The sequence below is a fragment of the Diplotaxodon limnothrissa genome, linkage group LG6, assembly GCF_057381915.1.
Source record: "Diplotaxodon limnothrissa isolate DT_005_m linkage group LG6, D_limnothrissa_male_GT1.1, whole genome shotgun sequence".
Classification (NCBI taxonomy): Eukaryota; Metazoa; Chordata; class Actinopteri; order Cichliformes; family Cichlidae; genus Diplotaxodon; species Diplotaxodon limnothrissa.
The window spans coordinates 28,571,345-28,596,080 of record NC_140601.1 but is presented as its reverse complement, the minus strand read 5'-3'; the positions used below and the strand labels follow the sequence as shown (position 1 = coordinate 28,596,080).

The following is a 24,736-nucleotide window of genomic DNA, read 5'->3' as shown; positions in this document are numbered from 1 at the left end:
GCATCAACTTACAATAATAACTTTAAGATTATTTTGTAAAATGAACTGAAATAATTATTCAAAAGTTTACTGTGTTTAGTCTCATTTAAAACACATTATACAGACTACATTTAACACAACAGTGCAAAAAAACTGAAGCTAAACACAACAACAAGTCTGTTGAATGCTGCAGGAAAAGAGTATACGTGCAATTTCCAATTAACAACTAGTTATATGAACAGTCTTTTAAATAAACTGCAGTTGTCTAAAGGATTTGCTTTAACAAGAAAGCAGTTTGTGAGAACTCATCAGGATAAGAAAAGATCATTTTTATGGCTCAGTTAAGCCAAATTTCTTTCCTGAAATAATAAATGAAAAGATGAGTTTGAGTGTAAAGAAATGTAGCCTTTAATGATTTCAAAAGCACTGCAGGAAACAAGAAAGGGAAGCCAGATGAATACTGTGAAAAGGGCCATTTGTGAACAGTCATTGAAAAAGACAACCTCTCTGTCAAAGAGCAGCTCAGTATAAAAATGAGTAAAAATGAAATTGTTTCTCTGTGGATGATGGGTATGTGAAAACATGTTTGTGATAAAATACTTGCCATAACAACTACAAATTACGAATTAATAAACTCATTATTGACGGGAACTGGAAAACTGGAAAAGCTCATCCACGCCTTTGTGACCTCAAGGCTGGATTACTGCAACTCACTTTATTTTGGTCTTCATTCTGCCCTCCTTCATAGACTGCAGACAGTCCAAAATGCTGCGGCATACATTCTAGATTAGATAGAACTTTATTAATCCCTCGGGTGGGTTCCTCTGGGAAATTCGATTTCCAAAAAGCACAGCACCGACAGAAGTTTCAGAGTTACAGAATATTATATATATATATATATATATATATATATATATATATATATATATATATATATATATATATATATATATATATACATACACACACACACACACACACACACACACACACACACATATATAAATACAGAGACAATATAAATAAAATATACGAAGGGGATAAATAGAATAAATAGGAATAAAAAATAAAAATACAAGTGAATGAATTGCACATTTCGAGTATTGAGGTCTATTGCACTGTTGACTATTTACAAAAGTATTGCACAAAAGGTATTGCACAGTGAGGTGAAGAGGCACTACAGCTTAGTTGTTCCCCCCTCCTTTGTCCTCCTGTTTCCCCTCCCTCTCCCCTCCAGAGAGGAGTTAAACAGTCTGATGGCGTGTGGGACAAAGGAGTTTTTAAGTCTGTTAGTTCTTGTCTTGGGGAGAAGCAACCTGTCACTGAACAGACTCTTCTGGTTGTTAATGGCCGTGTGCAGAGGATGCCCAGCATTGTCCATAATGTCCAGCAGTTTCTTTAATGTCCTTTTCTCTGCCACTGTCACCAGAGTGTCCAGCTTCATGCCGACCACAGAGCTAGCCTTCCTGATCAGTTTCTCCAGCCTGGATGAGTCCTTCTTTGCTGTGCTGCTCCCCCAGCACACCACAGCATAGAAAAGTACTCCAGCAACCACTGACTGGTAAAACATCCTCAGGAGCTTCCTGCAGATGTTAAAAGACCTCAGCCTCCTGAGGAAGTACAGTCGGCTTTGGGCTTTTTTATACAGGTGCTCTGTGTTGCATGACCAGTCCAGTTTATTGTCCACCCACAGCCCGAGGTACTTGTACTTGTTGACCACCTCTACCTCCTCCCCCTCTATCTGAACCGGCAGTGGACCTTCTCTGGACCTCCCGAAGTCCACAACCAGTTCCTTAGTCTTTGAGGTGTTGAGTTGCAGGTGGTTTGTGTGACTCCATGCGACAAAGTTCCTCACCAGACTTCTGTACTCCTCTTCCTGATCATCCCAGATACACCCCATGATGGCTGTGTCGTCTGCAAACTTCTGAATGAATTCTGACCAGAACTGGGAAGTTTGCCTGTATCACTCCTGTTCTAGCTGACCTGCATTGGCTACCCATAAAATACCGCATCCAATTTAAAATACTGCTGCTCACGTTTAAAATTACCAACAACACAGCACCGAGCTACCTTAAGGAACTCCTTAAATCGTATGTTCCTGCCAGAGCATTAAGATCATCTACTCAGTTACTCTTGGTGCAGCCTAGATCTCGGCTGAAGTCTAGAGGTGCCCGGGCGTTTGCCCTGGCTGCACCAGAGTTGTGGAATAACCTTCCGATTGTGATCCGGGCGTCCGATTCCATCCAATCTTTTAAATCACGGTTAAAAACCTATTTGTTTAATCTCGCCTTTCCTCCTTGTTAATGCTTGCACTTGACTTTTAGACTTACTCTATTTTTCCTTATACAGATTTTTATGGCTTGTGCTTTTATTATGTTTTTATTTTGATATGCATTTCATATTACCCCTGTGTATTAGTGGCATTGACCTGTGAGTATATTTGATACTTAGCTAAGGCCTTATAATACTCGTGTTACTTCTCTGTCTCTTATCTTAAGCACTTCGGTATACCACTGGTTTTTAAATGTGCTCTATAAATAAAGTTTGTTGTTGTTGTTATTGTGCTTACAGTTTCTCTTGATGGCCCAGTGTTGGATTGGATATTAGAGAGAATAAAACTGGCCTTTTATGGACTGATTTTTGCAAGAGTATAAAAGTCCCAGAAAATCCTTTGTGCCTGACCATCTTCAGGGGACTTTTTGTTGTTGTTGTTGTTGTTGTTGTTGTTAAGCCACTTAACAGTGACCTGTGTGTCATTCAAGCATGAAAAGGCACTTAACTCAAGGCATAAACCATTTTTGTGTCTACACATAGCAGACAATTTAGCAAAGAACCAATTTTATAATAATAATAATAATAATGGATTGGATTTATATAGCGCTTTTCAAGGCACCCAAAGCGCTTTACAATGCCACTATTCATTCACACACTGGTGGAGGCAGCTACAGTTGTAGCTACAGCTGCCCTGGGGCAGACTGACAGAAGCGAGGCTGCCATTTCGCGCCATCGGCCCCTCTGGCCAACACCAGTAGGCGGTAGGGTAAAGTGTCTTGCCCAAGGACACAACGACCAGGACAGAAAGCCCGGGGATCGAACCAGCGACCTTCCGGTTACAGATACGCTTCCCAACCCCCTGAGCCACGGTTATATCATATCTTTAAGCACTTTGTTACTACCAGCCTGCCACAAACAACCACAATTTGTTTCTTTTGCTTTAATTTAATCTATGAAAAATGCAAAAGATAACAAAGTTTGACAGGGTGTTTTTGCACCAAAGTCATTCCTAAAGAGCTGTTAGCTGAAAACTTAAAGAATATCTCATCATGATCTGCAGGAAACTGGACAAGCGGAAGGAAAAAAAAAGACAAAAGTGGCCTAAAAGACAAAAGTGGCCTTAGTGCCCCCCCAAAAAAAAGCTATCAGTAAGTCATGAAAGTCAAGTCCTTAAAAAAAAAAAGGATGGATGCAGTGATGCATCTAACCCTTCTGTTGATCCAGCTAATGTTCGTCGAAGCATAATCAAAAATGGTCTCAGTCAAAGAGGAAAGGGAAACAGGGAGAAATGGGCTGAGGTATGGATTGAAAATCAGTGGCAACGGGTCTTTTATGCTTGAATGATTTATAGGTCAGTGCTAAGTGGCTTAAAACACAAACCAAAAGGCAAGGACTGGAATGAAAATGAGAGAAAAAGCAGTCAATACCCAAATAGAAACTGAAAGATCCCCAACAGCCTGAAAAAACTATACACAGTAAGTTTCTTTCCATCCCCCTTTCCTCTTTAGTGAGATAGGCAAGCGCCATGTCACAATCATTGAAGCATGCCTCGTAGCCTGCTTCTTTAAAACCAACACCCCACCTTTCTCTGGCCTTCATGCATTATTCCAAACACGTATTATCATTATCGGTCTAAATCCCCCACACCCCATTACCTTGCCACCGTGAAGTTCTTTAATATCCTGGGAGATCCCAGTCTGGAAAGTTAAAAAGGATTCAAACCTATGCATTCTCTTCCTCAACTAAACTTTGTTTAGAGCCATGGCAACAACAAAAAAGATAAAAAGTGGTGTTTTTATGAATTCTGACTGTTTACTGAAAGGAAGAACATGAAAGAAGGCAAGTGAAAACAACTATGATGAAAGCCAATGTGCCACACAAATTAATTGCTGGTACTTTCTAACCACTCTTTATGAAACATTCTGATGTTGTACATCAATGCAGGAAAAAAACAAATGAAAACTGAAAGAGGACATGCAAAGGGTTGGTGTTACAGAAGGTGTGGGGTAAGATGGAGGCAGATGACACATAAAGGGAGTGAAATAAAGAAGAATTAGTGATCAGCCACAGACTTTTTCAGCCTCAGATATACAGATATATGCTTTTAGGATGGCTCATTCCCAGAGGCCTGCCGTGGTTAGAATCTTTCTCACTGTGTACGCCAGGCCATATTTTTCCCCACACCTGGTATAATCAGATAGATCACTGCTTTCTCCTTTTTGCTGTCTGGTGGAGTCTCTTATTATTATGTTTTTTCCCATCTGTTCACATGGTAGCTTCCCAGTACTCATCCCCGTACTGCAATTTCATAGTAATTCAGCACAGGCTTTAGAGTGTGTAGGTCATTTCCCTAGCTGAGATCATTGGGTATGCACACCAGTTTCAGTTGTACTGAATCTCCTGCCATGACCGGGTTAAAATAAACCATGCCTTTTTGCTATAACTGACCCATCACTAGTGTTTTTTTGCTCAGGGACTACAGATAGAAATTAGGTTTCGACTTCGTTTGTGCGTCTCCCTGTAATTAAACATTTGAAAAACCCTTGACACGAACCCTTGCTGCTTTCACAGGAGACTCATTAGTATCCCTTCATATGCCTGGTTCTTCTTGTTCCTTGTTTCAAAAGTGAACCCTGCCCTTTTCTTTAGATGTTTGCTTCTCTGAGTTTTAATGAACACATTGTAAGTTGTCAGTATTTTGTTGCAGCAGCTATGTTTGCTATGCCTAACACTGTAAGGTCATAACATGCGACCTTTTATTCGTAATTGGTTCACGGTAATCTTTTTAGTAACATAGTAATACTACTATACTTAAGCTTGGATATGTTACCAGCGTGCATAACAATTAAACTTTTGCCACATTAGGAAAGCACCTTGTTTTCCAGCACAGCTAACAAACAATATCCCGTGATCTGAAAAGGCTCCCTGTGTTTTGGAGAAACTTGACCAAACTTGTTTGTGTTAACAAAATGGTAGCATTTGTTAACCTTTACTTAACTAATCTGGTCTCATTTAAGCCATCACTTTGTTTTTTTCAATGGCCCTGACCAGGACAAGTTTAAGTCACAATGACACAACTAATGGTTTTAGGAAACTTCAAATTTAATAAACAAACAAACAATCTTTTAACAGAGAGTTTACAATAGTTCGTCAACTTTCACTTACATTTGCAAACTCATGCCAAGCTGATGGGAGCTTAAAAACAAAAAAACATTGTTGCCACATTTAATAACATATCCTAACACACAGAAATGACTGATAAATCAATTTTATAATGATTATTTTTTTCTCCAGAAGCCAAATTAATTTTCCCTATGGGCCATATACTGAGTATAGCATTAATGCCAAAAAACATGAACATCCCTGAAGATCCTTTTGCTCCATATGTGCCAATATGCTCCTGAGACCCAGCCTATTCATTTATGTCCTCCGTGGATAGAATAGATGTAAGAAGTTATGTAGTGATGGGATTTTTCTTTTCACTTAATCTGTACAATTGCTCCGCACACTCCCCGGAGTGTAGTGCTGTAATATTTTACATTAGTGCTTAATACCGCCTTGCTGAACATAATAAATTCCTCACAGTCATTACGAGTCTTACCTGGAACTGTCGAATGTTGAGAAACTGGGACTGCTGTGGGGGGCTGCACCAATAAGCTGGACTCATTTATGCTCAATATTAATCTTATAAACTGCTGCTGATGAGAGCAGATGTTACAATTAGGCAATGAAAATGTAAGAGGTATAGTTAAAAACACCAATATTTTAAGACAATTTATCAATTTAATCAATTTTCTCAAAAACAACTGTGAGCAAAATGTGCATGTTTTTGCTAAATTTCAAATACCCTAAACTTTATTTTACTTTATAGAATATATTGTACTGCCATCTTACTTGTAGTTTCATGTATTCATGTGACGTTTTTCAGTTCTTTCTTCTTGTTCAGTGAAAGAGATCTAGTCTGTTTTTGGCCTGAACAAGTGCTTTAAAGCTGAGGTAGGACAGTCACATCAACAGCAAACGCAGCATCAGCTTTCCATTATGCATCTGACAGTTCTGGATGTCCTTTGCCTTTTGTCTCACAAAATTGTTGAATTTTTGCTGTCAGGCTGCACACTGTTTTTAGCACTTTGCTCAGGTTGAACCCCCTGACAGATGTGTGATATATATTCCCCAATAAACTCTTTTAGTTATGACATTAGCAACATGGTTAATTATTTTGCTCTGACTTACACAGCACCTCTTAGTGTATAATACAATGCCAAAATACCAATTTTAGTTGTGGGTTAATTTCACTCACTTTATCCTTCGTCCACTTCAAAAGTCCAACATTTTTCCATGTCAGATTTGGACAAACATCAGTTCTAACACCTGTCAGTGTGTCCCATTTTCTATCAAAGCATGCACTTGCCTCCATGAACAAATCACTTCCTATTGTGCTGCTTAATTTCAAACTCTTTTGTTATTCCACGTACAAAGGGAAGTAGTATATGTGGGCTGTGTCGCAGGCACCACAGCTCTTGTCCAGAGCCAAGGACAAAAAGTCAGACTTCAGGCTTTTACACTTTGCTTGGAAAGAAAGAACCAGAAAGAGGGAAGGCCCCATGAGTTAAGCCCTGCTGATCACCTCACATGAGACCCTTTCTTCAAAAACTCTAGTATCAGATCCTGATTTTGGAGTTCCTGACTGACACACCTTTTCTCTCTGCATTAGAATTCAGTCAGTCAGTCTGCCAAAATCTGTACCAAGCACCGGCTTAGCATCAGAGACCAGAGCCAGTAATATGCACAGCACAATTTCTAAGGTTGGGGGGTTATGCAGGGCCTTCCATCATGATAAGGATTCAATCTCAGTAGGAAAGCTTCTATACTAAAAAGTGATTTGAATAAAAAATCCATACTGAATCACAAGCATGTAAGAGAAAACTGCTGGGCACTTCTTTTACTGACCTAAAACTTTTGTTTTCTGATTCTGGTTACTTCTAAAGAGCCTCTGGAATAAAACTGACAGTAAGTAAAAGCAGAATTCATTTATGTTTCTTTGACATATGCAAATAGTTTGTCTTTATTTATTTGCCGTTTAATTCATTTGGCAGCTATATGCTAGTTTTACTTTTGAATCTTTTTGTAGATGTTCAGATTCCTAACAGAGTAATATTTGCCTGCATATTCACTTGTTGTTGTACAGCTTTGTGAATCTAAATGTAGTTCTAGCTTTTACTGCAGTTGATTCCAATTGTTTGCTCACGAGCTGTTCTGTTTTTAACTTTGTCTTCAGCCACTGCTCAGTGAGATCAGGTGACAGACCTGGTCATTAAAAGTACTGACTTTACTTTCAAAAATCTCCTGACCAGCTTTCGCTGTATGTTTTGGTCAATTCATTTTCATTCAGATTAATTTATATAGGCGCAAATCACAACAACTGTTACCTCAAGGTGCTTTATATTGTAAGGTAAAGACTCTAAAATAACAGAGAAACAAAAATATTTATGTTTTCAATTTTTTAAATAAATTACATACCCAAAGCTGAAATATCTTAAAATTGTGTTCAGACTCACATTCTTTCTGTCAGGCTCGCATGTGTTAGTTGTTATGTTGAGAAATTTTATTACTGCACCACTCAGAACAGTCAATACTTATTGTAAAGCTACTCAAGCATTTTCTTGCTTGAATGCTTTTCATCACTCTCATGTTGAAAGGTGATTGTTGAGCCATTGTACTGGGTACACTGGTGTATGCCCTGTGAACTTCATACTGCTTGCCGCAGGTGCCCTCAAATCACTTTCTAGACACAACACATATTTAAGGAAATGACCATTTTGTTTTCCATTGTAACTATAATCAACACAATACTTTGTAAATCAATCAGTCATACATTTCTATAGATAGAGTCCCTGCTGTTCCTGTCACAGCAAAAGAGTGGATATAGAATCAGTCAAGCCTTTGCCATTAGGCAAAAATAGTAATTGGCACATTACTATTGAGAATTGCAAAAGAAAAAAAAGTATTTCCAAGTATTTAAAGTACAAAAATGTGCAAACATAATGGTGTGTATGGACTGTATGTATGAATAATGATTTTTGAAACAGGTTGGAGAGCGAAGGAACAAGCTGTCAACACTCGTGCGTTTCCCTCTAACTGGTCTGGACATGGCACCGCATGTAGTGAAGCGAAGCCAGAGCATGAAGAACCTGAATATGGGGCCATCACCACCTTCCTGGAAACAGCACTCAGGCCAACCACACCAAGCTGCTGACATGATGCTTCCTCATGAATTCCTGTATGATCTTTATGCTGTGTGTAACCATCACGGAGGAATGCATGGAGGACATTATACTGGTATGTAACAATGACGTCTTCTTATTGCTTTTCATACACACTCTTCTGTCATGCAGTTGGCACATCCACACAAATGAAGTTACTGCATAATATGGATATATACAAAGTGTGTGTGTGTGTGTGTGTGTGTGTGTGTGTGTGTGTGTGTGTGTGTACATGTTTAGGTATCTTTGTGAGGACAGAAAATTGGCATGCCACTATACTTGTGGGGACCAACAGTCACTTAGAGGGACAAAATGCTCATTCCCACGAGTTTGAAGGAATTTTTGAGGCTCCAAATGTGGTTTTAGTGTCAGGGTTACAATTAGGTTAGGTTTAGGCTGAGGGCATTCATTTTTGATGGTTAGGGTAAGTGTCTAGGGAAAGCATTATGTCAATTAGATGTTCTCACTAAGATATGAAAATTAGTCTGTGTGCGTGTGTATGTGTGTGTGTGTGTGTGTGTGTATTACAACAGGGACCAGATTTAGCTAGAATGCTAACTCCACAAGGAAGACCATTTTCACTTCAAATGACAGTTCAGATCTCTCAATGACAAATAACATGCAACACTGAGTTATCCCGTCTTCTTTGGCAGATGTTTTTGACCAATCAGTTTTGAGAAAGTCTATGCCCATCTGTCATACTCAATACCTCAGCAAAGTAAACTGCTCTGTGCTGCTTAGTGTTTTAATTTTAAATGAAATGTTTCGATACAACCCTCCAGCAGTCTGGGTCTCTACTATCCTCAGCTCAGTGAACTGTGGTTCATCCCAATAGTCCTGTGCACAGTAATTGCAAGTAGCTAAGTGAGTCCCTAAATGTGGGATGGATTTCCAATTTCAGGTACTGTCCAGGCTGCCATTTAGACTGTTAGTATGTGGAGGATTTTCAAACTACGTGTGTCTGATAAGAATGATGTTATTTTACTAATGGGTGGCTCCCCATTAGTAAAATAACATGTACAGTCTATGTCTAGTTTATGTACAGTCGGGGGAAAAATAATTCCTTAATTCCCCTGCTGAATTTGTAAGTTTGCTCACTGACAACAAAAATAAAGTCTTCAATGTTTCATTTTAACTGGAGACTGAAAACCATCAAAAGAAGAAAAAAAACACAATGTACATTGCACAAGCACCTAAATTGATTTGCATGCCATTGATTTAAATGTGCATTTAATCCCCAAGCAAACCATGACTTAGTACTTGATGGAGAAACCCCTGTTATCAAACTCAGCGATAAGACATTTCCTGTAGATGGTCACCAGGTTTGCAGAATTGTCCAAATCCTTTAGGTTTCTTGGCTGCTGCTTTGCAACTCGAAGCTTCAGCTCACTTCATAGATTTTCTACAGGACTGAGGTCTGGCTAGGCATCTACATGACCCTGATATGCTTCTTTGTTACCTGGGCATTATTTTTTGGGTCATTATTAGGCCGTGGACAGGTCTTCCAGCATATCTTCAGTTTTCTGGTTGAGGAAAGGAGGTTGTGCAAGATTTTACGGTATAAAGCCCCACCCATTGGCTTCTCAATGCAGTGAAGTTGTCCTGTATCCTTAGCAGGACAGCTTTTTAGTTATTTATTTTTAATCTTTATTTTCATTAAAAATGTAAATAACATGCACAATTTCTTTCTGTGAAGGTTCTCAGTCATCCAGGTCATCGTAGTCAAAGGAGCTTGCAAAGAAAAGCGTCTGGACTTCTTTAAGTTGCTTGAAGACGTTTCACCTCTCATCCAAGAAGCTTCTTCAGTTCTAAGGTCAAATGGTGGGGAGTCCCAGATTTAAACCCATTGGGAGAATCCATAGAAGAGCCACCTCCACAGGACAAGACTCAGCAGTCCATCTGCATCTTAGGGACAAAGGACACTCTTTCGAGGATGCCAATGTTCACATTTTGGACAGAGAGGACAGATGGTTTGAAAGAGGAGTGAAAGAAGCCATCTATGTCCACTGTGAGCGACCATCTTTGAACAGAGGCGGTGGTTTATAACACCAACTGTCTGTCATCTATAATCCAGTTTTGAGATCCCTCCCCAGACACCTTAACGCCCACTCACATCCTGGGCCATCTGACCTCAGGAAATCGCATGATAAGGTGGGGCCAGGTTTCACAATGAGCTCACCCGAAACCCTGGCTGATTGGGACCCACACCCAGTTTCACACCTTGGCTCATGTGATTAGAGGATCATCAGGGGGTCCTTTTGTCCCTCTGTGGGGGGATACTCCCACTAGGTTTAAATCTGGGACTCTCCACCATTTGACCTTAGAACTGAAGAAGCTTCTCGGATGAGAGGTGAAACGTCTTCAAGCAACTTAAAGAAGTCCAGACGCCTTTCTTTGCAAGCTCCTTGGACCATGCACAATTTCATTACAATCAATACAAAACATTACATACGCACCATTCAATATGGCGGACTCTGCAATAAATCAAATTTACATTTGAAATACAAGAATAAAATTGAAGACTCGTACCTAATTTGCAGAAATAGAAGTGACAACTGGAGATTAGGAGAAAGCAGGTCTTCGCCATGGCAGCTACCACTTTACATTTGCATCCATAAAATCATCTTTTACCTGAGAGCCCAACAGTGTAATGCACAATTGTGTTATGCACAATAACACAATCTGTGGTGGTGTCCCTCATTTAACTAAGAAAAATAAATAAAATTGATCTGATTTTACTGGAATGAAAAAAAATAACAGCATCTTTAAACACATTTTTAAAATAAATCAAAATAGCACCTGAACAACAAGAAACTGTAGCTGGAGAGCAGCTCCAAGTGTCCAGGAATGGTCCTTGATGTATTCTGTCTTGCTGCTTTAACAAGCTGAGAAACATACACTATCAACAGTCTCTGCAGTGGAGGAAAGTACAACTCACATTTAAATGTGAAGCTATTCTATGTACACTGTATTTACAGGCAGCAAAGAGATTATGTGCTATGGACCTCCCAAGGCATTTTAGGGGAAAAATGAGTTAATCTCCATATTGCATGCAATTTTCTGATAACAATTATGCGAGAAAAACATTATTTACCGTTGTTGTCTGTTTTTTATTCCAGCTTACTGTAGGAATTCAGTGGATGGTCAGTGGTATAGCTACGACGACAGCAGCGTAGACCTGGTGCAAGATGAGGAAGTGTGCACAAGGGGTGCTTACATCCTTTTCTACCAGAGGCGAAACACCATTCCCCCATGGTCAGCCAGCAGCTCCATCAGAGGTATGTTGTGAAATAACAAGCAAACCAGACAACTGAAAGCATATAAGAGCTTGTGATTGTTTTTCAATGGTCCTAAAAATGGTAAATAGTCAATTAATGTCTGTACTTTCAACATACGTACCTTAGGCAGGAGTGGTTTTCAAGGACGCAAATATATCTGTTTTGTCTGCTGCACTGTGCTCCGCAAAACGCACACACGTCTGACACCTTATCTTAGGGCTGTGTTCGATATAACGATATACATCGGATGACGATATAAAAACGTCTATCGTTTCATTTTACGCTATCGTTTGTTTTGTGGTGTCGTAAAATAAACTGTTTACGGCAATATTTTTTCATCGTTTTGATGGTCACTGTAGTGGCTATATTAATTTCTTAAATTCTCTCTTTCTCTTATATTTAATATAACCACACTACGGACGGACAAGCGCCTGTTTTTACGTGTTGCCGTTAGCAACAATGACGGTAAAACTATCACGTGGCTCCGCTGTCCGCTTGTTTGTTTTCCATTGAAACCTTTCACAATAAAGCTCAAGATCCCTTGACTTTTCAAAGTAAACTGAATCACGTGAAAGAGTATGAGTATCCGTAAGAGTTTACGGAGGAGAAGCAAAAAAAGAGCCGTCATGTGCTAAAAAATAAACTTTAGACTTAAACTTTGAAAGAAAATGGTGGCCGTTACAACTTATGTCTAAAAATGTATAGTTTCATGCATCGGTTAAAACACTCGAATCCAGGTAAAAGACGACCAGCTGGAAAAACTAAACGCAAGTTGAGTTGCCCGAGATTCACAGAATTTACAGAAAATGTTACATTTTTGTGATTTATATCGTTGTCAGGACGATAAATGTCTTATATATGGTATTTTTGTCATATCGCACAGCCCTACCTTATCTGATATATCTGAGCGTATCTGGTGAGACAGTTTGACAAAGATTCTTTTACACATACACCATGCACCATGTAGACAACACAAACTAATACATCCTGTTCTTGCTGAATGTGTACATTGAGTATGTGCAAAATATTTGCACAGCAAAAGTTTATTTACATTTAAATGGACTTTTTACGAGAGCAAGACTCCATAAATGGTGGGGCGGGGCACATTTACTGCTATAGGAATAATTCAGAATAACAATGATTTTGCTGGACCGCAAATAAATCATTAACCACAAGCAACTTGTAAGAAACACAGTAAGATAATTGCACCTTGCTCTCTGTAGTCTCAAGCATGCATCCTACAATAAAGTACAACTGTAATCTCTAATTAATCAAAAGTGAGACATAAGTGATCCCTCTTCTTCCTCTTTCACAGTAAGAGAGGAAAAAATGTAATAAAAGTTGGTGTTTTAATCGGATATTTATATAATACAGCGCCGAACGTTTCAAGTGGAAGTTGACTTGAAGAAATCCGCTGCCAATCCCATGACTATAAATGATGCAAAAAGATGTTTTTTTCCTAATAATCCCTGCGCTCCTGCCTCTCTGACTTGCATCTTGTGAGCTGCTATGATACTGAGGTCTTTCAACCTTTGAAGTAAGAGCCAAACATGCTGGTACAAACAGAGAAGACCGTACTGTCAAGAACCTGCTTTGATTCACAGAAAGCCACGGGTCTGTCAGATCTGCTCATTTAGCTCCGCATGAAATGCTGAATGTGTAGCAAAGTCCTCTGTCAGACTGCAAAAAAGAAAAGAAAGCGAGAACTCATCCAAAATATTGTAAAGTCAGTTGTTTGACTCTTTTTTCTTTTTTTAAACTGGAAATTATTAATTATTAAACTGAGATGAATGAACCGCATTTCACTGGTAAGAGTATGTTAAGAGCTAAAAGTCAGATTTAATAGTAGTAATAATTTTGTGCAGCTAACTTTGAAACCTTTTGCCATAGCAGCTCACTGAAGGCCATACACTTACTACAAATGTCAGAATGCCTGAAATCATTATAATACCAACCTTTATCTTTACGTAATCTCCTCTCCTATAGAGATTGACAGACCACGTGACTTTCGCGCATTGCATGCCGTGGCAAAACAATCCAAGTACCGCATCAAATGCAAGCATTTGCAGCACCGCAAAACGTTCATTCTTCGGTTCCAATAAATTCTTGCTTTTTCTTTGCCCCCCAAAAAGGTTCTGTACAAAACGAAGGAGAACAATGCCGGTCCGTACAAAGACAGACTTGATGAAAAGTCAAAGAAAAGATACGAGGAAAAAAATCAAAGGAGTGAAAGGTTTACTTAGGGTAAACCCTTACGAGCACACAGAGGGACAAAATACGTTAGCGTGCTGCCCAACTTTCACCACGCTCATATTTATAATTATACGCTTCTTGGAGTGAGTGCACACACTCATGAAGTTTAGTAACTTCAGGTCACTGCAACAAGCCCAGGTACAGTTTACCGACGGATGGGTGCAGACCCTTGAAATGCACCGTGTAGAACTAAAGACCATCGTACATATCATAAGTTTACCAGTCTCACAAATCGTCTTCATAAATACACATTCGTTAACCGTTTATTAATAGGACCTTTGAGCTCAAGGGTAATTAATTAGTAGTGGAAATAATTTCTGGCAGCATTACAGAAATGTAGCAGTGACAATAATATTGTATGCTGTAATCGTACTGGGCAATTAGTGATACAAAACAACTGTTTTACCCTGTGAATAAAAGTATATGTTTTTGTCAATGTACCATAATAACAGAAGCGAAACGCAATATTGTGTCAGGACAATTCACTATTTATGCACAATAAATAAAGGAGCATAGCGCGACAATTTCTGTTCAGCGCCAGACTTGCTTGTAACCTATATCACCAATTATGTTAAGAAAAATGACGCATTAACTACAACAGCAGACTGACCTGTGTGGAAATGCTTGGAGCAGACTAACCTGTGAGCTGGAGTGTTCTGGGACGTTATATTTGATCTTTGAATGGCTGCAATCCAGGCCATCCGTCTCCTCTTTGTTACTTCGGAAACATGGCTCGAACAATTTCTCTTCAACGACGTAATCCGATAACAACCGATCTCTTTACCCGTCGGCTTTCCGTGGCTGTCATGCGACCGGCTATTGCAGTTAATAATACAACAGCTTCTTGCAATTTTTTGTGTTTCTTTTTATCGCTGTATAACTGATTTCAATTGAAAGCCTGCTGCGCTAGTACCTCTTGCCACGAGTTCCCAGAATTCTTTGCGGTTTTACCCCTGAATGACGTCACATTTTCAATCTCTATTGCCTTTTACAAATCCAAATAACCAGTGACCTCTTTCCATGTGGTGCACCAACAATACAAGTCAAAAAGACAGCTTTTTTAAGCTGCACAAATTGTCTGAACATACAGTCATATGAAAAAGACAGGACTCCTTGAAGTCCTTTTAAAAACTAAGTACACCTTTAATGCTTCTATAGAAATTAAGAGGGTAAGCAGCAGCTAGGTGGTGCTAATCAAGTGCATTTGAGTAATTATCAAGTCCAGACCTCGAACTGATTGAATTGCTGTGGCAGGGCCTGTAGGGTGCAATGCATAAACAAATGCCTGCAAACCTCAAGGAACTGAGCAGTGTTATAAAGAAGAAGGGCCAAAAAATATTCCACAATAATTTTCAACTTATTGCTGCTAGAGGTGGTTCTACAAGATGTTGAATCATGATCTGTGCCTAGTTTTTCACATGATTGGATAGAGTCTGTACCATACTGTATGTAGTACTCCCGAGCAGTGTTGGTCAGGTTACTTAAAAAAAAGTAATCAGTAACTAATTACTGATTACTTTCCAAAAAAGTAATTCCGTTACTTTACTGATTACTTATTTTCAAAAGTAATTAGTTACTTGGTTACTTTAAAAAAATTATTTACAACCTGAATAGGTAATAAAGCAATAGATCTTTCAGCCCAATTCTATTTATTCTGCATAATCCATCATATAAAATGTAGTCAAATGAAAAAGTCTCTTTTTGAAACTAGTTTTATTAGTTTTAATCTTTTAACTTTATGCATCAAGCAACTTGCGTTACTTGTAATGCGTAACTGCCCATCTCTGCTCCCAAGTGGTCTTTGTTTAACTTGTCCATTTTCACATTTGTGAGTTCGGTCCAGTAGCTCTGTTATACTGTGGAGGCGTTTTGTAGGAGTGGTTTGGGTCCACTGAAAATCATTACAGAATTGTTCTTTTATCACGTCTATCCTAATGGGACTTTATATTCACATGGCTGTACAGGCACTATATAAATGAAAATAAAATTGGAATTGAACCTAGGTTTAGAAAATTAGGGGTTATTAATAAATACCAAAATAAATACCATAATAAACAAATAATCGCTTAATGTCTATGTTTTGTGTAAATCTGTCAGACTCCAATCAAACAAACAGAGATTTCAAGGCTCACTTTTATGTCCCTCTAACTTTATTAGAATAAATTTAGACTAGAATAACCCTTTATTGTCATTTTACATGTGCAACAAAATTATGGATACTCCACACCAACTGTGCCAGAATAAAATATAAATAGTAGATATCAGGAATAACATAATTTAAAAAAATAACCTCGTTATTTCAGCAAAACCTCAGATAAAAAATAACAATTTAGATATTACACTATCTCGTTATTTATTTAACACAAAACAAAATGCAAGAGAAGTGTTTGAAAAACTAAGTACTAACCTTATTGCATCCTCGAAAACTGTCCGTAGCACCCAGGTGCTGCTGATCACATTGAATAAATGATCATTAGCAAGTGTGAGTACTTCGATGAAAGTAGAGGTTTTGGCAGTTTGCTGATCTGGAGTGTTCAGATGTGTGTTAACATGATGCCAAGAGGGAAGGACATCAGCAGTGATCTTAGGAAAGCAATTGTTGCTTTCTCTCAGCTTGGGAAGCGTTATAAGGCCATTGCCGTACAATTTGAAATCCATCACTCTACAGCAAAAAACATTATTAGTAAGTGGAAATCATTCAGGACAGCTACCAATCATCCCCGAACTTAATGTTGCTGGAAATTAACCCCAAGGTCTGACTATGCAGTGGAGTTAACTGAAGAGCTACTTCTGAGATTCTACAGATGTAAGTAACCATGTTAAATATTAAAGTTCCCGACAGTACAATCAGACAAAGAACAAGCTTGACTTGTTTGGAAAAGTTGCATGAGAACGCTTCTTCTCTCCTAATGATCATGGCAGCACAGCTTAGCCTTGGAAAACTGTATCTGAGCAAACCACGAGTTCTGGAGCAATGTCTTTTAGACAAATGAGACAAAAGTGGAGATGTTTTGCCAGAATTCACACTGCCACATTTGATGAAAACCCAAATAGAGCAGGACCCAGACATCTTGCAGTCAGTGAGTCAGAAATGAGCTTCACTATATAAAAAGTCTTCTAGAGTCAAATGTAAGGCCATCTCTTTGAAAATTATCGTTTGTTAGAAACAGGATATTACAACTGGACAATGATTCCAAGCCTGCGAAGAAGTTTTTCTTATTTTGCTATTTTGCTTATAATTTAATGACCTCATCTGCATTTTTTTTGTTGTTGCTGTTTCTTGTTTTTCTTACTAAACTTCATCACTGAGAATTTGTGTTCTGATAAAGGTAAATCCAAAGAAAAAAATATCTTCACAGGTGGCATGTGAGCAAAAATGTAGCTCTCCAGTTATCTTGAAAGAAACTGCAACCTTCTAATAAAAGCCTTCATAGGACTATGCAATTCATGTGCAAATAGACCCCTGCCTTGCAGTTTGGTATTTAGTGGAGTCGCATAAACAGCAAATGCAAGATCTGCCTCCATTCTTCCTCTGAGTGCCCTGGAATGTTCTTCTCCGTCTTCTCACAAAAGCAGCTCTCAGCTCCCAAACTGTTTTTAGCACGATACCCAGGCTGAGCCATATGACTGTGTTTTGGTAGCCTATGTCACCATATCCTGTCTTATGCTGCTCCAAAACTACAAACAAATTTACTATTATCAAGTTGGGTATTTTAGTTACAACATCAACATCGTGGTTAATTTTTATCAATAATTTACACATCACCTCTTGTTGTGTAATACAGTACAGTGCTTGGTTCATTTCAGTTATATTATATTTCAATTTTTGAATACAGTTTTATTTATAAATAGCACCAAACCACAACAGGAGTCGCCTCAACACGTTACATATTGTGAAGATCTTACAATAACTTTTTTCAGCATTTTTCCCTGTCAGATTTAGGCTGTTGGCTGGAACACCTGCTAGTTAGCCCATTTCAGCCCTATCAAAACATGTATATGTGCAAAGCATAAACTGCTGCCAGCTCCTCTGTAACCTTAAACTCAAAGTAACTGTACTGATGTCACTTCACTTTTTGCTCTCTTGTCCAGAGCAAAAAATGTCAGGGCAAAAACTCAACTTATACACAGCACAAAACAAAATTATGTAGACTCTAAGATTCCATTCATTAATTTTCCTTGTCCAGGGTCATGGGAAGGTTGAAACCTATCCCAGCTAACTCAGAGTGAAAGGCAAGGCACGCCCTGGATAGGCTGCCAGAGATAAAGCATATTCTATTTAGATCCCAAAGACATATGCAACCAGTACTTAATATTATTGATTAATAGTACTCTAAATTTATTCATTGTCTAAATATCTTACCTGGTAAAATATTTGCAAATGGTAGCAAAGAACTAAGAAATGCCTGTCTGCTGTGCACGTTGCTTTGACAGCTGTCATTCATTCCTCTTTCAAGGCGTCTGAGAAACTTCACTTTTTTAATCTAATCATGTACTTTTTTATTTTTTAATGTTTCAGAAAAACAGCCTGACATTAATTGCTGAAGTTCTCTATGAGTCAACACTATGTGAAAATATATGTAAAGATCTAATATAGCCAACATAGACAGTTATCCTTGTAAAACTCAGCTTTTTGAGAGTTGCTGAATTGCTGTTAGAGCTGGATAAGTACCTGTTCAATCATTATTGAATTTCTTGGTGAAATTAGTGTGACTTGCATTTCAAAAGATTTATTCTGCCTTAAACAGGATCTTCGTCGAGAGGCAGGTTTTATTTAAATGCTTTTTTGAAAAAGACATTGATTATCACTGGCCCTGGCAAATGTGCCTAATGTAATTTATTTTGCAAATAAATGTTTGTTCTTCACACATTGTTAACTTAATTATTGGGGGTGGGGTGTGTGTGTGTGTGTGTGGGGGGGGGGGGGGGGGGGGGTCAGGAATGTGATTATGGATAGATTTCATTTACCATTAGTATCTGCTCCCTTTATTCTCCCTCCCTTGTTGAATTAACTCGCCTACTTTTGCCAGAAATTATGAATAATTCCAAATTCCAGAGTAAAAGAGCAAACCAGACATACAGCAGCTAATGGTTGCCATGCTTCTTTCTAGAGAAAATGATGCAGGACAGAGGGCCAAAGTCCACTTTGTAGACTGATTCTTGAAACTTATGGGTATTATAACTATGGGAAGTAAAGGAGCTCCATATGTCGGATGAAAAATAAAATAACAGAATTTCTAAACAGCATTCGTGCATTTCCATCGTCCAATGTGTGCAATGTTAAATCAGTGGAGTATTCTTTATGTTCCTCCTCTCAAACCTTTTTCTCTGTGTCATAGGCTCCACAAGTTCATCAGTGTCAGACCACTGGCTAATCAGGCTGACGGGGGACAGTAAGAGAGGCAGTCTGGTGTCTCATGCATCCACCACCTGTCCATCTTCCTTACCTGACTCTCCAGAGTCTCCAGTCTTCCTGGACAGTGGCTTCAAAGATGAAAGAGGTAAAAGGACCATTGCTGTCAACAGACTTGTGTTTTATTTATAATTTGTGTTTGGTTTTTATTTAAAGCCTAAAATATTTCCCTCTTTACATAAATGCCAGGTGGATTTGAGAAGAGGCCATTTGTCAGAGGTCTTCAGGGGCGCAGCATGAGCCTGAGAGCCCCCAGCAAAAACAAGGATACCTTGAGCAGAGTGCTTCCAATGCGCTGGTCCTTTGGTTCCAAGGACAGACGAAAACCTGACCCAGTCCCTCCCCCTGAACCTGATCCAGCCCCTGTAGAACTAGTACAGTACTTGGAATCTGGTCGGCGTCCCCGGTGCACAAAGGATCCGATAGCGACATTAATGAATGAACCACGCAGCACAAAGGAAGCTGCAAAGAGCCGTGTTGCAGCCAATGTTCGTTCGTCTAGCGTTGGAAGTATAAGTTGTGTGGGTAAGACGGGGGAGGAGCCGCCATTTCTAAAGGTCCCAGAGGGCCAGAAGTGGCCATCAGATAAAGCAGCTAGTCTGAGACGTAGCAAGGGGAGCCAGGCTAAGGATGAGAGCACTGTGAATATCAGGAGCAGCTCCAGCACTAACACTCTAACAAGGAGGAAGGATGGAAGAAAACAGAGCTCCTCCAAATCTTCACAGGATACTGAGACAAAACAGAGATCCAGTACTGGAGTTCAGCCCAGCTACAGCACACCCAGTCTCCAAGATGGAACTCTGAGAAGACAAAAGGGAGACAGGGCTGATAGGGAACGCCACAGCACACAAGAAGAAAACTCTAAGAACAAGAAAGCAGACGTGCCTAAGAGCCATGACGGAATACTGTCCTTCTTTAAAGGTAGCTTCCTGAAGAAGGATAAAGATTCAAGGAAACCCACTGAGGATGAGTCAGGGAGAGCAGTAGTTGAAGAAGAAAGCAGAAGGACCTTGTCGAGGCCATCTCTGTCCAATGGAGCAGCAGGAGGCCGAACTGGAGAAGAAAGAGGCAAGTCCAAAAGCTCAGGCCATGTGGTTAATGAGCAGGTAAACGGTAAGGTGGGGCACAAAGCAACTGAAATCAAACGTTCCCAGAGCTCCACCAACATCCCAACAAAAGCAGAGCAGAGTGTGCGTAGGACAGCATCTTTGCACCGTAATGGGATGTCAACAACGCCAGCATCATCACGCAGTCTGACAAGCGACAAACCATCTCACGGCACCTTGCAGAGGACTCGTTACAGCACAACCTCACTGGGGCGCAAAAAGACAGTCCCCGAGTCCAGCTTCTAACACAGAGACACATAAAGCCTTTTTCCTGAAAGAAAGTGAAGGACATGAAATCTCCAAGATCAAAGCAATAGTGCTCCATTCACAGTAATACGCCTTTTTTGTTCCTGGAAAATTAACAGAGTCAAGTAGTTTGCTCCATGTAAGACATAGAATAAATGAAAGGTCCTCTAATGCTCAAGAGGACATTAATGAGCAAAATTAGGTGATATGACCTGTCCATTAAATATGACAGAGAGTCCTTCTCCATTCTATTTCTACGACCCAAATAAGTGCCTGATCAGCCGATATGCAGTTTAGACCAATTGGTTTGTGTCAGTTTAGAACTGAAAGCACGCAGCAGCACACCTACAAACATACTGTACGAATATGTGTCTTATTAATGTAGTGTGAGCGTTGGAAGTCGCCACTCTGTTGCGAACTCTTACGGTTGCTGCTTAGAATGAAGACACACTGATTGTGTTCATTTATAAGAATGTATTGTGTCTACTTGATAAACGGTGGTGCTTTGAGACCTAAATCTCTGAATAATGTCAACTGTTTATTTTTAATGTTTTTTTTAAAGCACAGTATGTTTTATTTTTTAAAGGATTGATTTTCTTTCTTTTTCCTAAATGACCCAGTGTGCAGCAGCAGTTGATTCAGTGATTTACAGCTGACTAAGCAAACATTTTAAAAACACTATTGTCTACTGTGAAATGTTAAATGAATACACTATCCCTTAGTGTATTAGTAATAACAGTTGAATATTAAACTGTTTGTTTTCTTCTATTGCTACTTTCATGTACCCACATCGTCGTGTTCCTTAATGTTAAATAATTGTTTCCCATGCTTTCCTAACACCGATGACTGTCAACAGTTTAATGTCACCATTCATAGAGGGGAGGACCACAAAAAGCAAAGCAAAAGAGAGTGACTTCTGCTTGTTACTAAAAAAAAACCAAAATAATGTGGACACACAAAATCCTGTCTTATTGAAGCTGTGATTGAGAGAAAAATTCTGCCTCTCTGGGAATCATTTTTGATTAATGTACCTCCAAAATTGAAGGTCTGTAAAATTACTGGTTACTCTTTGATAGCGGCTGTTTTTTACCAGAACATGACATTTACTTACTTATGAAATAGTGACTATTTGGCCAGTAGGGGAAACGGACAGAATATACAAGGCATGTAAGGTTAGGGAGCAGTGTTTGTTATTCTAAGTAAAGAAAATCTATTCTATGAATCTATAGAAGAGAAATAGAGTATGCATTATAATATGCATTTTCCTTTATTTATAGATTTAATGTCTATTTACTGTTGAAGTAATGTTTTTGTTTATTTTTTAAGTGTGGCACAGTAAATACATACATAAAAAAACATAGTGGACAAGAATTTTATGTAACATTAATTTCTATTATTTAGGCTAAGCTAATTTAGCTTATTTAGCTTAATTAGCTTAAATAGCTAATTTAGCCTAAATCCATCCTATGGTTTTGGATATTTTGCCTGTCCACATGTTTTATATGTAGAGGCAATATAGTATATTAATATATATTATCACACTCTCTTTTTGTTTTGTACAAAGACTTTTTTTTACCTTGCTACCTTTTCAAATATATAAACATCCTTCTTATTTAAATTGTTAGTTGGACTGCATTTGGGCAATATAAAGTAGAGCGAACTGCTTATCAAAAAAATTCAAGGGCAACTTCCAAACATCTGAACGCAGCATAATTATTTAATCCACCTTATCTAGCTGTCCAGCAGATCAACATAAACTCACACTGCAGTTAGAAAAAGCCTTTCATAATGTGAAATAATATAATTTGATGTTAGGTTTATTGACTTCACATCAACAGCACCTTGGTGCTCACCCCCGCAGCCTTCGAGATTATGAATGGCCAAATATTCTGATGAAGTATTTCTATCAAAAATCCAGTTTATTATTGAACAAATACCTTAGTGCAATCCTCTCTTTGTATTTATAATCACCATGAATATACAGCTTTCTTCTATTATGTAGGAATTAAAAAGCAGTATCTCTTTTATTGTACAAAAATGTCTACTTTTACTTAATCTTAAAATCTGAAAACCAATGATAATATTTAGTAAACTATCAGGCTATACTGATAGCAAATAATCTTATATTTATGCCAAATACACATGTGCAATTATTTTTTCCTTCTTTCTTGACTATAACTTTACATCAGTGGGTTATATTAGAGAGCCCGTATTAGAGTATGGAACAAGCTTTTCTATTTGTGTCTGTGTAATGGTAGAAGGAGGTTTTTTTTGTTATTAGCAGAAGTCTGTCAGATTGTGGAAAGGTACATCTAAGAGCTTATGCACATTTGACCATGAGTATTGTGCGATTTTGTTTTGTGTTTTGAAAAGTATATACGGTTGAAGTAAACAGATTGAGGCCTAAAAGCTTCATTTGCTGCTATAGGTAGCCTGTCGTAGTGCCTCTGTTAGATGCCACATGTCGAAACGCTGGACCGAATGTTGAAGTACAATCGAGGAGTTAAAGCAAACTCTTATGGAAGTAGGTTTTCTATGCACATGTCACAAATAGAGAAATCTTTCTGTCATTGTTTTGTTTACAAGTCAGACACTGGATTTAATATTTTTTTATGTCGTTATCAAAAATTCAAACGGCTGTTTCTTATCGTCACTTACTTCTAAGTTGACAAATAAGTTATCTGATGCAAGGGTTTGGTAGCTCTTCTAAATACTTCTGTGTTTGTGTTAAATGTTTTGGACAGATCTGAGTTTACCTGTGAAGACTATTTCCTTCCTCAGGAGCTACGTGAGGGATGTCAGGCGCTTAATTGCACATTTATCACTCCAACCCACCCCCACCCACGTTCCTATACTCCCATTTTAAATTCCTATCATCAATGTTTGAATTTTCTTTGCTTTTCGTAGTTTTCTCTGTGTTTACAAAACTATTTTTTGTGGCCTTGAAGGTGCCTGCCTGGGCTTTCACTTCTGCAGATCTTGTTTTGAGCCAAAAGAAAAATCATGTCGACAAATAATTTAGTGCTGATTAGTTATAAGTTTGGTAAGAGATGTAACTTGACATGGCAGATAAGATTTGTCGGTATTTGCTTTAAAATATTTTATTTTTTTTAAGGGTGTCTTCTTTTTAACATTCGTTTGCATTTCTTTATTTGGTAGGGGGGAAAGAAATTGTGCCAACATTCAACTAGTCAAAGTTGCAGGCTTCGTTTTCTTCTGAAATGTCAAAAGGGATTGGTGGTGACTTTGTTTTGATGATGGCTGCTGCATTTATGTCCTCAACAGTAATTCACAAAGACTGCTCAAACACACAAGTAGCACATTCAACAAAAAGGCAGAAATTGCTTCAATTAGAGAGCTAATAAAATGACACAGGTTTGTGCTTTTTACAGACATGCTCTCCTCAGCAGACTGACAAGTATTCCTTTGTATTTAACATAACAAATGCAAAGATTCTTACAATGTGGCCTGTGGTATACAGTAAAATGTGTGAAATATTTCCTTTCAACCAGTGAAACTGGCATAAAGCCCAGGAGGTTATTGAAACCTTTGCAAATTCTCAACCTTTACATCTAAATACATTGTGAAAGTATATTACAACTATCAATGAAATAGCCGGTGTGTTAGATGTGAGTCTGAAAAGTCTGTTTTGCTTCTCTCAAACCACATGTGGCCACATACATGCATAGTTTATCAAACTGAGCACTTTTATGTGGTAAGAGATGTTTTTATATGCAATTTTTCTACATTTTCTAAGTAAAATCTCTGTATATATTTGTGGATACACGCAGAGGGGGATATGTGCGCGCGGGTGTGTGTGTAAGAGAGAAATAAATGAATAAATATGGACACAGAGCCTGCATGGTGTAGTGTTTGGGATTTTCCATTGCATTGCACAAGGTGGTTTTCACTACAGTTTCTGCT

At 38.6% G+C, this 24,736-nt stretch overlaps 1 protein-coding gene across 1 annotated transcript in view; it reads left to right on the top strand.

Annotated features, from left to right (window-relative positions):
* The window catches only part of usp43a (ubiquitin specific peptidase 43a), a 149,023-nt gene extending 128,211 nt beyond the window's left edge, over window positions 1-20,812 (top strand). The window contains exons 13-16 of the mRNA XM_085354953.1: window positions 8,343-8,592; window positions 11,636-11,794; window positions 19,387-19,548; window positions 19,650-20,812. Of these exons, the coding sequence (XP_085211079.1) occupies window positions 8,343-8,592; window positions 11,636-11,794; window positions 19,387-19,548; window positions 19,650-20,812 (1,734 nt within the window). The remainder of the gene's footprint in view (window positions 1-8,342; window positions 8,593-11,635; window positions 11,795-19,386; window positions 19,549-19,649) is intronic.
* Window positions 20,813-24,736: the final 3,924 nt, after the last annotated feature.